A 14968-nucleotide genomic window follows, 5' to 3' on the forward strand; every position below is an offset into this window, starting at 1 on the left:
AACCCCATATATTAACAAAAGTATTGGGACATCTGCCTCTATATTTTTATATATATATATATATATATATATATATATATATATATATATATATATATATATATATATACACACACACATACGCACACAAACTTTAATGGCATCCCAAGTCTTAGTCTGTATGGTTCAATATTGAGTTGGCCCACCCTTTGCAGCTATAACAGCTTCAACTCTTCTGGAAAGGCTGTCCACAAGGTTTAGGAGGGTCTCTATGGGAATGTTTGACCATTCTTCCAGAAGGCGAAGGACGAGAAGGCCTGGCTTGTAGTCTCCACTCTAATTCATTCCAAAGGTGTTCTATCTGGTTGAGGTCAAGACTCTGTGCAGGCCAGTCAAGTTCCTCCACCTTAAACTCGCTCATCCATGCCTTGTTTGCGCACTGGTGTGCAGTCATGTTGGAACAGGGAGGGGCCAGCCCAAAACTGTTCCCACAAAGTTGAGAGCATGAAATTGTCCAAAATGTCTTGGTATGCTGATGCCTTAAGAGTTCCTTTCACTGGAACTAAGAGGCCAAGCCCAACCCCTGGAAAACAACCCCACACCATAACACCCCTCCACCAAATTATTTGTACTGATGCACAAAGCAAGGTCCATAAAGACATTGATGAGCGAGTTTGGGGTGAAGGAACTTGACTGACCTGCACAGAGTCCTGAACTGACCTCAACACAATAGAATACCTTTGGGATGAATTACAGCAGACTGCAACCCAGGCCTTCTCCTCTAACATCAGTGCCTGACCTCACAAATGCACTTCTGGAAGAATGTCAAACATTCCCATAGAATGCCCGTAGAAGCTGTTATAGCTGCAAAGGGAGGGCAAACTCAATATTAAACCCTATGGACCAAGACGCCATTAAATTTCTGGTGCATGTAAGGGCAGGAGTCCCAATACTTTTGGTAATATAGTGTATGTTAATAGAAACTACATTTTTTGCAAAAAATGATATAGTATGATGAAGTGTATAACTGCCACATAATAAATGTTGTAAACAATTGTGATATATCGCTTCAAATTTCTTACAAACTGAAAAAATAAGTATAAATCTGCAAAAACATTTACGAAAATAATTGCAATTCAACTTGTTTCCCCAGAGGGGATTGGTTTTTATTCAACAAAAATGATGTTTCACTTAAACATCCAGCACTTTATGGCTATAAGGATGCCTACAGTATGCCTTTTCTTGATTATGGAAATAATTGGGTGTTAAAAAGTTTTGGACTTTCTTTTTACAAATTTTGATCATCTTCTCTCTCTTTCTGTTATTTATATATATATTTAATTAATGAGTGTAAAGTGTATTCAACAGCAGCTAATCATAATTTGTCAAGTCATATGATTCTGTGATGAACTATAACTGCATTTTACTATACTCTTTTTTTTTTTTTTTTTTTCTTTCCAGAATGGGTTAAATCAGTTTTGCTTCCTGTTTTTCCTCGCGGTGTGCGTCTTGATAGCCACTTTTATTTACTTCATTGTACCAGAAACAAAGAACAAATCATTCCTTGCTATCAAAGATGACTTTCAAACACTGAACTTTGGTCCGGGGCATGAGAATTCCCAAGAGATAGCAGATGCCATGATGTGAAATTTGTTCTTAGATATATGAAGAAACACTGTACAGATCACTACGGGGTACATAGAACAACAGCTGGAAACGTGTGCGTTTAAAGGGAACCTGTAGCCAGGCTTTGGACATATTCTTATCAAGCAGTACATGGCCTTTTAATACAAACCCTCAATGACCTCTGTAGTTGCAGTCACCAGTGAGAAATTCATCTTTAAAGTTTACAGAAGAAGTGAGGTCATTCCTCTCCTCTCCTCTCAGCAGATCGACTCATCCGCCTACCCCTCCCAGAGCTCCTGTTCTGTGTTTAGATTAGAAGCATGGAAATCTACTACATTGGAACATCTAATTCTTTTACATGACACATTTTATTTAATATTCAAATTAGGTTGCCACCCACAAAACTTGCTGCTAACGGCCAGTAAAAACAATCCTGTGCATTGTAAAATGATTTATAGAGTGAAGTCATGTCTACCTTTTTTGCCTGTGCATTTTCATTGGCAATAATTGAGTATTTAGTTTTCAAACGCTGTTTCCTTACACCTAAAACCAAATTGCTAGCAGGGTAGGGCAATAGTCTCCCACTGGCTGTTACTCTGGCTCACTGGGGTTAATTTGCTAAAGCAGGGGTCTCCATACTTTCTAAACAAAGTGCCTGTTTACTGTTCTTCAGACTATAGGGGGGCTGGACTGTAGCCATTGGGAGTAGAAAGGGTCCTGACAGCAGTTAGAAAAAACAATGCCCCATCTATGGTGTCAGTGGGAGAAATTGTGCCCCCATCATTGGTGTAATTTAGAGAAATTGTGCCCCATCATTATTGTCATTGGGAGAAATTGTGCCCCCTCATTGGAATCAGAGTAGGGAATTATGCTCCATTGTTAGTAGCAGTGGATGAAATGGTGCCAAGGGATAGATAAAAGCAAGCAAAGGGCTGCAGTTTGGAGAGCACTGTGCTAAAGGAAAATGGGCTATTCACTATACATAGGGATGTCCCTTATCTTAGTGAATAAGGTAAAGCTAACGTCTATCATGCAATCAAAAATACAATTTTCCTTGCAGATATTGGGTCTTCTTTGCAAAGTGAATTTTCACCACTTTCACAAAGATAAAGGAAAATTTTCCTTGATAAGTACACAGCCTATTTGCCTTTACTAAATTAACCCCAGTGGCCTCAGTAAGTCACATACCCATAGCAAGAATTAAATTTAGCAAAAAACGGAGTTCGGTTACATTAGGTTTCACAGCAGCAAGAGTCTACCAATTCCTGTTGCTGGGATTGACTGCTGAACACAGATAGTAGCAGTCACCAAGCTTGTATACTGTATTTACAGGCTGTTCGCAAAGCTAGCGGTCGAGAATAAGATTTGCACCATGGCTACATACCTGTGCAAATGTAGCCTAAAGGCAAAAGTCATCTACCTACTTGTTCCAGGTTAGCGACTCTGGGTATTGAAGAAACATATGCATGACAGCCAGTTAATCCACATTTGCAGATTGAGAATTAGTATAGTATAGTTTTCATTTAAGTGAAAGACTTCAGTAATGATCCAAGTACACAGAAGGAACAATTCTCTGCTTTACCTCCCTACCCATCTTTATTTCTTGCATTAACAATAGGAGATTGTTACAGTGAGTAGTAACCAGACATGATCCCCATTTACTATCACCGCTATATGACACTAGATGAGTGGGTCTCAACTCCAATCCTCTGAATCCACTAAGAGGCCAGATTTTAAGTATTACTTGGGGAGATGCAGACTAGAATACTGCAATCACTGGCAGCAAATGATATCATCTGTGATGTATTTTAGTTATCTTGCAAACATGGCCTGTTAGTGGGTCCCGAGGACAGGAGTTGCAAACCACTGCCCTAGATGATGTGGCCTCTTTCAGGTGTAAAATGCCTTCAGCACTCTAGATCAGTGGTTCTCAACCTCAGTCCTCAATAACCCCCAATGGGCCAGGTTTTCCTTTACACAGCTGCTTTAAATCAATATCAATGACATGGTATTGAGAAGAGCCATTTTATCTAAGGAGGGAAGTCCCCAAAACATGGCCCATTGGGGAGACTTCAGGACCGAGTTTGGGAACCTCTGCTCTAGATGACACGTTGACAACTGGTTAATTTGGCTAAATTAAATACAACTGTAAAGAAGACATCGGACTCAGAAAATCTGTACAAGGTGCAACTTTATTGCCAATATTTATAAAAAAAAATTTCAATGGCAGCCACCAAACAGAAAAATACATTTATTCTTTAAGCAGTTTATAGAAATATACAAAAGCTTCAGGAACATTTTAAACCAAATATGTATCAAATGGAACCTGCCACAAGAAACATACTGGTGAATCATTTCCCCATTTCGTTACACACTAGTACATGTTAGGAATGACCAAGTGCTTGAAATGATGGCCCTTGCTGGACGGTCAGAACAATGCATTCCTGGAATTTGAATTTTGGCCTCCTGCTCAAAATGCCATTGGCTTAGCTTTAATACTTTTGAGTCACAGGCATAGAATAAGCATGCGATTCATTTTCAGGAATGTGTCAGAATGAATTATGCTTGCTCAGAATCAGTGGATCAAAGTATTGAAACCATTAGATCAGTAGGATCGGGCATCTAAAATTCTTAAAAGGAGAGATTGGCTATGACAGGTGTACAATAATATAGTGTGCAAGCAAAATTCAGTGTTACTATGTGATGTTACATATGGACACACTCTTCTCCAGTCCACACATTCAAGCATTTGAGTACTTCTCTTTACCCCAGTGACCTAGAGCCAGAAGGTTTAGTTCTGAGTGGTGATCTTTATAAGTTGCATATAACTTTCAGTGTTTACCAAGATTCTTTAAGAGACCAAACATTTACAAAACAACATAAAACATCTGTCCATAAAAAGGACCTTTACGCTATTAAAGTGCATACTTGGCAAAGCAGCCAATAACTTGTGTTATCTGACATGAAGGCAGATCCATTAATTTGAAATCTCTGTCCTGGTGTGACAAGAACAATCTGCATGTTTCAAGCATAACCGAATGCAATGGAAGAATTATTTTACATCATTAAAGCTATTTTTGTCAATGTCTTTCTGACAAGAAAAAGATGTCTGAGAGAGACAAGTCACATAATAGAAACACAGTGATAGATGTCATATTACATTATATATGTCTAGGGAGTTATTTGCTTACATTACAGAAAGTGTCTGCGGGGGTGTAAGTGTTCTGATGTTTGAGATCGCTAATGATCCTTAAAGGCTTTGTCATGCCTCCACAAAGCAATCTTACTAGCATACGGGATACAGTAAATTGCTTTTATTTTGACAGTTATCCACAAATCCAAGTGTATACAGCCTCATGAACACAGGCAAAAACTGCTTTTGGGTCTCGTGTACACCCCTTTCACACTGGAGGCACTTTTCAGGTGCTTCAGCGCTACAAATAGTACCTGAAAGAAGCCTCATCTGCAATCTCAATTACTTTCACACTAGGTGGCTGCACTGGCAGGACGTCAAAAAAAGTCCTGCAAGATACTTCTTTGAGGTGCTTTAGGAGCAGTGTATGCACCACTCCTAAAGCGCCCCTGTACATTGAAATCAATGGGTAGCGCGGTCGAAGCAGCACTCTGTGGGTGCTTTAAACCCTTTATTCGGCTGCTAGTGGAGGTTCAAAGAGCCCAGCTAGCGCCTGAAAAACTACGGTAAGGCGCCCCCCCCCCCACACTGGCAGTGTGAAAGGGCTCTTACACTTGCAGTAGGGGGGGGGTCTACATAGCCATGATGCTTTGCATCACAGCAAAATGTATCCCAACCATGACACTCGGCAGGCAGAATCACTTACTGAATGTGACCCGTTTAAAAGGATGGGGCTGCAACGCAACTGTGTGCAATGCATGTGGTTGTGGTGCAGGTTTTTAGGGGTTATAACAGGAGGTGAGGAGATGACATAATGCCTCCTCACCGCCAGTCAAATTATGTCTGAAGATCAATCCACCACAGATTGCTCTTTAGGGGACAACACAAGTGTAAACCAACCCTTATAGGCATTTGTGATTTTTTTGTGTATGCCTCTGAGCATAGCTCCATTTGAATCAAAAGTATCTGTGCACATTGTCCCCCAAACCTGCCCTTGGAGAGGAGCTTTACTGACATAAACTGGGTGTAAACCTGCATAACTACATTCTGGTAGCTAGAATAAATGAATATTCTAGCCAATAAAATGAGTTTATACGCATAAACTTTTAAAATACCATACAAACCAACAACAAAATCTAAAAATTTCATAGCTTACCAGGTTAAGAAAGTCAAACCAATGAAAGATAAGGCTTGCTGTGAGGCAATATGCCATCATCTAACAGAGCTCTTCAGATCTGTCCTGAATCTACAATTTAACATACAATCCGATTGTATAATCTCCTTTAGATCCATCATGAACTATGCAGCAGCCTGCCTGTATAGATGCAAATTTAATAAATTGTTTAGGTTTCTCCTCAAACTACATAGTTTTGGTAAATATAGAGTTGATGGTATATGGCCAACTTAAAGCAACTTTTTTTTTTTCCATTTTGGATAGAGCAAGGGAGGGTTATAACTCCTGTCAGATTTATTTTTCCATCATCCGTCTCTCATTGTGGAGATTTCCCTTTGCTTCCTGTCCCATAGCCAAACATGAAGTGAGAGGAAATTCCTGCAATTTAGGGTAATTCCTTGGGGACACCCAGGTCACCAGAACTAATGTCACCATTGGAGGATTTCCCCTCTTATTACTTTTCTAGGGACAATCCAAAATTTGGAACTTTCTTTTACTTTATGATTTAATCATTTAAAAAGGATAACAAGAAAATCACCAGCAGCAAGAAGACTGCTGCTCAAAGGTGAGTCAAACAGACCATAATCCTCAACGCATGCTGCAAAAGGTTGAGGTGCACGCCATGCCACTGCCAGCAGAAAACACATGAAACAAAATTCAACTGGCTTCACTCCCACACAATGCAATGTTGGCTTTATTGGGTCAAAAATCGTAAAAACAAGCCTTTAGGCTGGATTCACACCTATGCATGTTTTGTGCTTTTTGCATTTTGCAGATTTGCTCTACAGAACTTGTTCCATAGGAAACCATGTTAAATGGAATGTAGTGAAAATCTGCAAAATGCAAAAAGCACTAAAACGGCATAGGTGTGAATCCAGCCTTACAGGCAGGGGAGGGAAAAAAAAAGTTTGACACGTTTAACATGAGATTCATGATTTGTCAAAACCACAAATCACATGTGAAACGCATCAACTTTTTTTTCTCCCCTGCCTGTAACTGCTTGTTTTTACTATTTTTGACACAATAAAGCCAACATTGCATTATGTGGGAGTGCAGCCAATTGTCTTTTTGTTTCAAGGAAAGCACCAGGTCTGCCCACGTAGGGGCTACAACTGACAACATAAGTAAATACAAAGCTTATATGGTGCCAAAGAAAGTGGACAACAATGACCAAATGTAAGAGGGATTCACATAACTGGCAGTTGTAAACCTGAGCCAAGGGGAAGAGGCTCTGGGTCATCGGGTGCATCGGTCATAGACATCCCACACTAGTTGGAGAGAGAGAGTAGGGAAGGCATACACCAACCAAGGGTCCCAAATTTTAAGAAACACTTTCAATGATAATGGTAAATAGGACAAATAGAGAGGGTGAATCTCCTTAAAGTTGGGAGTACATTCTCTTTGTTGATTTTTTTTACCTATAGGGTACAGTAAATTTCTCCTAAATGTGCACCATTCAGGATATATTTACTTTAGAAGCGGCCAGTGACCTCATCAGCGCATGCGGGCTTTGAATGGACCGTGCTGAATGGCGGAAGAAAGACCGGGGCAAAGATGAAAGTGCCTACAGCAGTGACCACACTCCGCTTGAGGGCTTTGCTTTCAGGCAAGTCTGTCATAATGTGCCAGTATGCGGTGCATACTATAGTATTATGACTTAAACTGCCCTGGGACATTTTTTATTTATTTATGCGGTTATCTCCACTCTGTCCAAAATGAAAAACTGTTTTGCCTTTAGTTATACTTTAAGTTGAAAATAACCTGATCCACTTTATAGGGCAGCCAGAGGAACTTGTTATTTGCATTCATGGTTACAGTGCTAAAGTGATAACTGCTACCTGAGCACGGCAGTCATGTCCCTTTAGGCTCAATTCAGAAAGCTAACAATACCAGGATATGTATACTTATTTTCAAAAAAAGTTTTCAACTGACTGCAAGCAGTTTTGAAAATTATAGTCATATGGTTAAATTAGAATGCATTTTCCTTGTTTTCAAGCTTGGAGGATTAAGCCTAATGCTCCTTACTCCCTTTTAAAAGACAGCTGTTCTATGGAGCTGTATTTTTATGGGCTGCTTGAGAAGCGATTTAGGAGGGAAGTCTGCATTTCTTCTGGAAGGTGTGTACCGTTTTGCAGCAGTACTGCATAAACCAAAATACAGAATACAAGATCTTTAAAGCGGAACTAAAAGGTTTTTTTTTTATTATTGCAAGCAGGCAGGCTGTTTATTGCAGAAGAGAATTGCAATGTCTCTTCTGCAATAAGACAAACCTTTCTTAAGCAGGCCATAGATTATGCAGTTTTCTTTCCTGCGACCATGAGTTGCAGGAAAGAAGATTGCGCGATTCCCCAATAAACACAGTCAGTGTTGATGGGGCAATCCCTCCCGCCGAGCTATTGTGTTCCCCTGGTAGGGGGTGCGGGGAGCCATCCCTGCTGGGAGAACACAGTGATTACTGCTAGAGGCTATAGCCACAGACTATTCGCATACTAAAAATACAAAAATGCTGGTTGTAACCAAGTCGTTCGATGGACTGACTTGGGTACAATCAGCCTGCCCATAGATAGATCGAATCTCAGCTGGTCCCTGCAGAACTGGCCGAGTTTTGATCCATCTATGGCCAGCTTTGAATTGTATACTGAGCTGTGCATGTAAAGCTCAGTAAACATCCTGCCACTGTGCCAGGATGACTGAACTCCTGCATCTGCGTGGGAATTCCGTCATCCGTGCAGGTCAATCAAGAGGATTGAATACTGAGACCAGGACACACCCATGGAGAAGATGCCAATGTGGGACCTCACTAGTGTTGGACCGCTGGAAGCCAAGGTAATTATCTTGGACTATAGTTCCGCTTTAATATTAATATTTATCTGTTGGTTGTTGAACTTCCTATTCAGACAAATAAGTAGTCAGTGGACAGAAAAAAACGAAGACACTGCTCTGGTGACTAGAGAACAATGTTTGTGATAATACACCAGAGAGGCGCCAAATAATTTGTGGTACACAACAAAAATGTTTTTTTTTTTTTCCACCAGTTCCTGGACTCAAAACAATATCGTATAAACAAATTTACAGACTAGAAGTAGGAAGGGTTTCAATTTAGTCAGAACAATGAATCTGTGTATAATATATATATATATATATATATATATATATATACACACACACACACACACACACATATACATATACACACACACACACACAAACACTGAAGTTATCAATCTACTGTAGCTTAAGTCACACGCACCGTGAACAACAATCTGTGGGGAATGCAAGTGTAGTGTGTAAAGAAGGGGTCAGAAACGCACAGCACACCAAGTACTGTATGCCACAACGCACGTATATATTGCGAGTTGCATGAGGCTAGCATGCACTTTTCTTTATGTTTCCTGAACAGTCTGGAGGTTTTACACTAGAGCCAAATGACTTGATTAGGGAGGACTGGCAATATGTGTGCATGATGTATTTTGCTCCTAAATGTGAGTTAGGGCCAGTGTCCCAACTGCTACATGTATGGCTAGCTTTATTCTGAAAACATTAACTATTTGCAGTCAGTGAAAGACTAAATGTACACATCTTATTTACACGATTATTCAGGAAGGTAATACAAAGGGTAAAGGCTATGTGCAAACTGTAGTAGCCCACAGATATTAGATTCAAATGGTCAAATCAATGAAAGATTCTGGATTGAGGGCATTGATTTATAGCACTTTGTACTACTTTACTTGGCTTCTCTGAATAAGCCAAGTGGGCTGTAAAAAACGAATGCCTAGAACCACATTCTACACCCTGTTAGGGTATATTTGAAAACATTATAAAATTGTCATATAAAAAAAAAAAAATGTATAAAAATTATATTTTCTAATATATGAAGGCTGAAAAAAGTTCTGGCTGAAATTTAACAATAGATTTCTGGTAAAAGAGAATGTGTAGGTTGAGAACAATAAGGCAACTACAATGGCTGCATTTTTATAGAGATAATGCCACTAATTCGGCCTAGTAGAAATAATCAACTCCAACAGTGAGAGCCTTGATATAACATGGATATAGTCAAGTCAAATGAAGAACAGATTAATGACCACTAGCCCTAATTCTGGATGGAATTACAATTTACACATACAGGTCTTTTAATACTATGGAAAGTTAAATTACCGTTTTCCTATATCCTGTGTTATATAAGTTAAAGTGGTTTTAAAAGCCTTAAGGCTTTTCACTTTAATGCATTCTCTGCATTAAGGGGAAAAAAAAAAAAAAACACCTGAGTGCAGCTCTTCCCCCTTATACTTACCTGAGCCCGATCTTGACCCATCGAAGAGCAGCAGGAGCCATTGGGGCCAGTGAGGAAAAGGGTGTTAGGGCCAAGCCACGCTCTTTGTGTCAATGGACCAAACACAGCCGGCTCGGGAGCATACCCTCATAAGTGCCCACATAGCAAGCAGCTTGCTATGGTGGGCACTCAGCAGGGAGAAGGAACCAGGAGCGTGGGTCCCAAGAAGAGGATCAGGGCTTCTCTGTGCAAAACATTTGCAAAGAACAGGTAAGCATAACAGGTTTGTTATAAAAAATGAAAATAAAAAAGGTTTACAATCACTTTAAATGTGGCAAAATTGGTACACTTAATGGTTAATGTATAAAGCAGAACTAAACCCATTGATTTAATAATTTCCCAAACCAGTTCTATTCAGAGGATGCTATAAATGATGACTGTTACTGGTTCTGCTTTCAACCAAACCGTCAAGCCATCAAATTGCTGGTGTCAAAACTGATCACATTTGAAGCACCATGGAAATTGCAGATGAAGCAGAGGCTAAGATAACAGCTTCTTGGGCTGTAATGGATATTGAGGGTTTAGTTACGCCTTAAGTCCACTAGCCATACCTTTTCAGCCCTAACCTTTTATAAAGCAACCCCCACCTACTTATCTCTCTATAATATCAGTGGTCTTCTCCTATGTTTATACACTTAAGCCCTTAATCCTCTTTATTACTGGACACTTCTGTAAAAAACACCCCAAAAACTTGTATGGGTCCATACCTGTAGAATCCCTAGTTTTGGCATATGGCCAATTCAAGTCTAGGGGGAGGTAGTGAGCAGGTGTGGCTGATGTCGAAGATTGCAGGCCTGAGAAGGGGATTCTAGGTTAGATTAGGAGTTCAAGCAATATAGGTCAGTGGGTTTTGGTTTAAATATAATCTTGTACTTTGAAGCATATCTCCATCTCTCTATGAAATGTGATTTTTATAGGGCATACTATTAATAATAAGTAGTTCTTAATCATAGTATTTATTACCTAGTTTCCTCAAGCATGCAGAAGCCTTTTAGGCTCATGGGCAATTAGGAAATGTAGACCCAACTGCACAAGAAATACTCTCCAATGATTCTCTGTATCGGCTGTGCCTGCCGATACATGTGGCAGACCCAAAAGGTTCAAACTACCCATCACTAAAATATCACTTTTAGGTAGACACTGGTGGGCCAAGTCAGCCCCAAAAATAAAAATACATAAAAAAAATCCAACAAATCTGGGAACTCAGTGGCAAACCAGAGTCCAAGATGTTAAGAAACCAGTAGGTATTTTAAATCTCCAACATCTACCAAAAAACTAATTATTTTGGGTAACATTGAAATATTAATGGTAATGAATATTATTTACAAAGTTTATTTTTCCTCAGCCCAATTTACAATTTTATTCTTGCTCGAGTGACATGATTTTGAGGCGGATGTTGACTTGCAGTTAACTGAAATGTGTATTTACATCAAAAACATGTTGATGGTCCTGGCTTGGACAGTGAACTACAGTAAGTGCCACTAAGCTACCTGAATGTTTACAACATCTAAGCAGCATTTCTACATAACCATTCTTGGGGTTTCCATTTTACAAGACTGTACAGTATATCCCAGGTATCACACATATCACACATGCCCAGTTCTAAAAATACACAATCCTTTTTATCAGAAAATATTATATGTAGCTATATTAACAGCTAGAAAAATATAGCTGCGCCAAGAAGTAATGCATAAAAAACAGAGTTTGACTGCTATATATAAACAAACCTAAAAAAAAAAAAAGGTCACAGTGTACAACGAAAAAAAGTCTTATTTTTTTGCCCTCTTTTCACGCTGGGTTGTTGTCTCTGAGAATGATGAAGTACTGGCTTCTGAGTCTGCTTCATGTACACGTTTACGACCAACAAGACTCTATAGGATAAATACAAGGAAGAGAATTATTATTAGACTTCAGGAAAATGTGTACTTCTCAATGTTATATCAATGGTGGAAAAGGTAAGCTGTATTATACCCCGACATATATTCAAACTAATAACAACCAGCAGTCACAGGCAGAAACTCTTGTGTAGTCGATGGATCCATGGAAAAGGCAGGCTCCAAAATTGAACTTTTGGTTAAACAATATTTTGAAATTTACCATGGATGGGTAGATAATGTAGAAGGGAATACCTCACAAGCATTTTAATATTTCTACTGTCTACCCTAGAACAAACGCAGAAAAATAGGATTTATAATAAAAATAATTTTCTTGGAGTACATTGGACAAAAGGATGAATTATTCAGGTACATTGGGTTATGACACCAAAGACAGCTCAGTGTAACCCCTTCCACTCTCAGCCTGCCTCAGTTTTTTAGCAAGCAGCAGCATTAGTGGCTCATAATGGCCTGATGGCCTAATGGAGGAACCCATAAACATTAATGTAATCCAAGAAAAGCATTTTACAGTAAGTAAAAAAAAAAATGTTTCTTATTTGTATGTGAAGAGACACAGGATGAAGTATTTAGGTACATTGGGATGTCCAAAAACAGTCCAACTGAGAATTGGGCGACAGCGCTAAAATGCTACCAAACCTACAATAACCAACAGGTTAGCAGAGTTGGCTAAATAGAGCCTACTATATAACTTCACGACTGAAGCCCGAGACAGCTTAGGCCAGAACATTGACCTGGTAAAACCTAGCATAAGTGAACAGAAATCCAGGTGGTAGCCCTGCATTTCTAAGAAACAGATGCCTGGTGCTGAAAACCCCAACAAGGTACTAACTGATCTGCTGTACTGTGACAGGGAAAGGTGTAACCTTGCCCTTCAGGTCATAGGCTTGAATGATGAGATGTCAAATCCAACTGGTGATTGTGGAACTTGAAGTAGGTTGTCCTCTACGGGGACCTTCAGGAATGACAAACAAGGAATCAGACTGTTGAAAGGGAGCAGTAGATGAAGGATAAACCCCAACAGTGCATACCACATCAAGACAATAGAAAGAAACCTCCTTAGGATGTTTAGGAGCAGGGCACAGGGAAGGAACAATGTCTTGGTTAAGGTGAAAGGAAAAAAACATAAGGCCTTAAGCCTCAGAACAACCTTATCTTTGGGTAACAAAGGAAGGGTTCTTTACAAGTTAAGGCTGCCAACTCAGTGGCTCATCTCACTAAAGTGATGGCAACAACAAAGGAAATCTTGTGAGTTAGGCTAGGTTCACACTGCTGCGATGTCCGAGATCGGATGTGATTCGCAAATCACATGCGCTCTCTGTGGGATGCGATTTCAGCCACACAGATAGTATGGCTGAATTTGCATCGCATCTGGCCCAAACTCGTACAGGATCCTTTTTTTGGTCCGCAGCAGAATCGGATCGCATGAGTGTTCACACCATGCGATCTGATTCCTGTCCGAGTTTGCAGATTGCACTGCGATATGCGAACTGATTTGGAGGCATCATTAACTTTTAACTGACACTACCAGCAGTTCGCATAGGGCAGTGTGAACTGCCACCGGGAGATATGCGATGCGGGAACCCGCAGTGGATTCACAGCGTTCCCGCATCGCAGCAGTGTGAACCTAGATTAAGGGTAGATGGAATAATATCCCTAATAGGTTCAAAATGTGGTTTCTGAACAAACAAGAGAACCTGGAGACACTTGGTTCTTTTTCAGAACCCTTGCATCTATCTCACTCCTTAGTGAAAGCTTTCCTACCGTTAAGGCCAAGATTTGTGGTGTCTGTGCAACCTCCTTATGGATGTTTATGTTAAGGTATGGTATGGATGTTTTTCTAGAGTAGAGAAAGGACAGGATAGGATAGGTCTCATGAAGAACTTCCTTTAATAGAATTAACTTGACCAGCGCCAAGAGAAAATAGGATTTTTAAAACCAATTACCTGTAAAATCCTTTTCTATGATGTACATCAGGGGACACAAAGCTGTAGTACTTACTACGTGGTTATATTGGCTTATCCGGTCCTGGACACTGGCACGCCTCTTAAGGCGTGAACTTCCCCCATATAACCCCTCCCACTACTGGGAGTCCTCAGTTTTGTAGCCAAGCAATCAAAGTGTATAAGAAGAAGGGGGGACCTCTGTGTCCCCTGATGTACACCAAAGAAAGGGATTTTACAGGTAAGCCGTTTTAAAAATCCTATTTACTTTTCTTACATCAGGGGACACAGAGCCGTAGTACTTACTACGTGGGATGTCCCATAGCAATGGCAACTGAAGGGGGGGGGGGGACAACAAAAAAGGAAGTCGGGGGACTTATACTACAGCCTGCACTACGCTGTGCCCAAAGGCAGAATCCTCCTGACCCTTAACATTGATCTGATAAAATCTGAACTAAAGACCATGTTGCGGCTTTACAGATCTGAGCCACAGAGGCCTGATGATGCACCGCCCAGGAGGTACTAATCGCCCTAGTAGAGCAAGCCTTAATATGAAAAGGAGGAATCTTCCTCTTTAAGCAATAAGCCTGCACAATGACTTGACAAATCCACTCGGCAATAGTGGATCTAGATGCTGCCTGTTCCCTCTTTGGACCATCCGGCAGAATAAACAAAATATCTGTCTTACGAACCTGAGCGGTCGCCTTTAAATACACTCTGACTGCCCTTACTACATCAAGGGAATGTAGCAACCTCTCTTCCTTAGATTGAGGCTCTGGGAAGAAAGAAGGAAGAACAATATCTTGGTTTAAGTGAAACCCTGTCACTACCTTTGGCAGGAATTCAGGATGAGGGAGTAAAACCACTTTATCCTTATGCATAATCAGATAT

General features: G+C 40.2%; 2 protein-coding genes across 3 annotated transcripts in view; one reads left to right on the plus strand and one right to left on the minus strand.

Moving 5' to 3' along the window:
* The window catches only part of LOC143940244 (solute carrier family 2, facilitated glucose transporter member 11-like), a 70240-nt gene extending 65547 nt beyond the window's left edge, over positions 1–4693 (plus strand). For both annotated transcript variants that reach the window (XM_077461417.1, XM_077461418.1), the window contains one exon: positions 1441–4693. In XM_077461417.1, coding sequence (XP_077317543.1) covers positions 1441–1626 — 186 coding nt within the window. In that variant the 3' untranslated portion in view covers positions 1627–4693. The remainder of the gene's footprint in view (positions 1–1440) is intronic.
* The window catches only part of CHEK2 (checkpoint kinase 2), a 92675-nt gene continuing 81485 nt past the window's right edge, over positions 3779–14968 (minus strand). Inside the window, exon 15 of the mRNA XM_077461416.1 lies at positions 3779–12113. Coding sequence (XP_077317542.1) covers positions 12012–12113 — 102 coding nt within the window. The 3' untranslated portion in view covers positions 3779–12011. The remainder of the gene's footprint in view (positions 12114–14968) is intronic.

This window comes from Lithobates pipiens, unplaced genomic scaffold, assembly GCF_037356315.1.
Source record: "Lithobates pipiens isolate NorthernLeopardFrog02 unplaced genomic scaffold, aLitPip1_a1.2 Scaffold_3, whole genome shotgun sequence".
Classification (NCBI taxonomy): domain Eukaryota; kingdom Metazoa; phylum Chordata; class Amphibia; order Anura; family Ranidae; genus Lithobates; species Lithobates pipiens.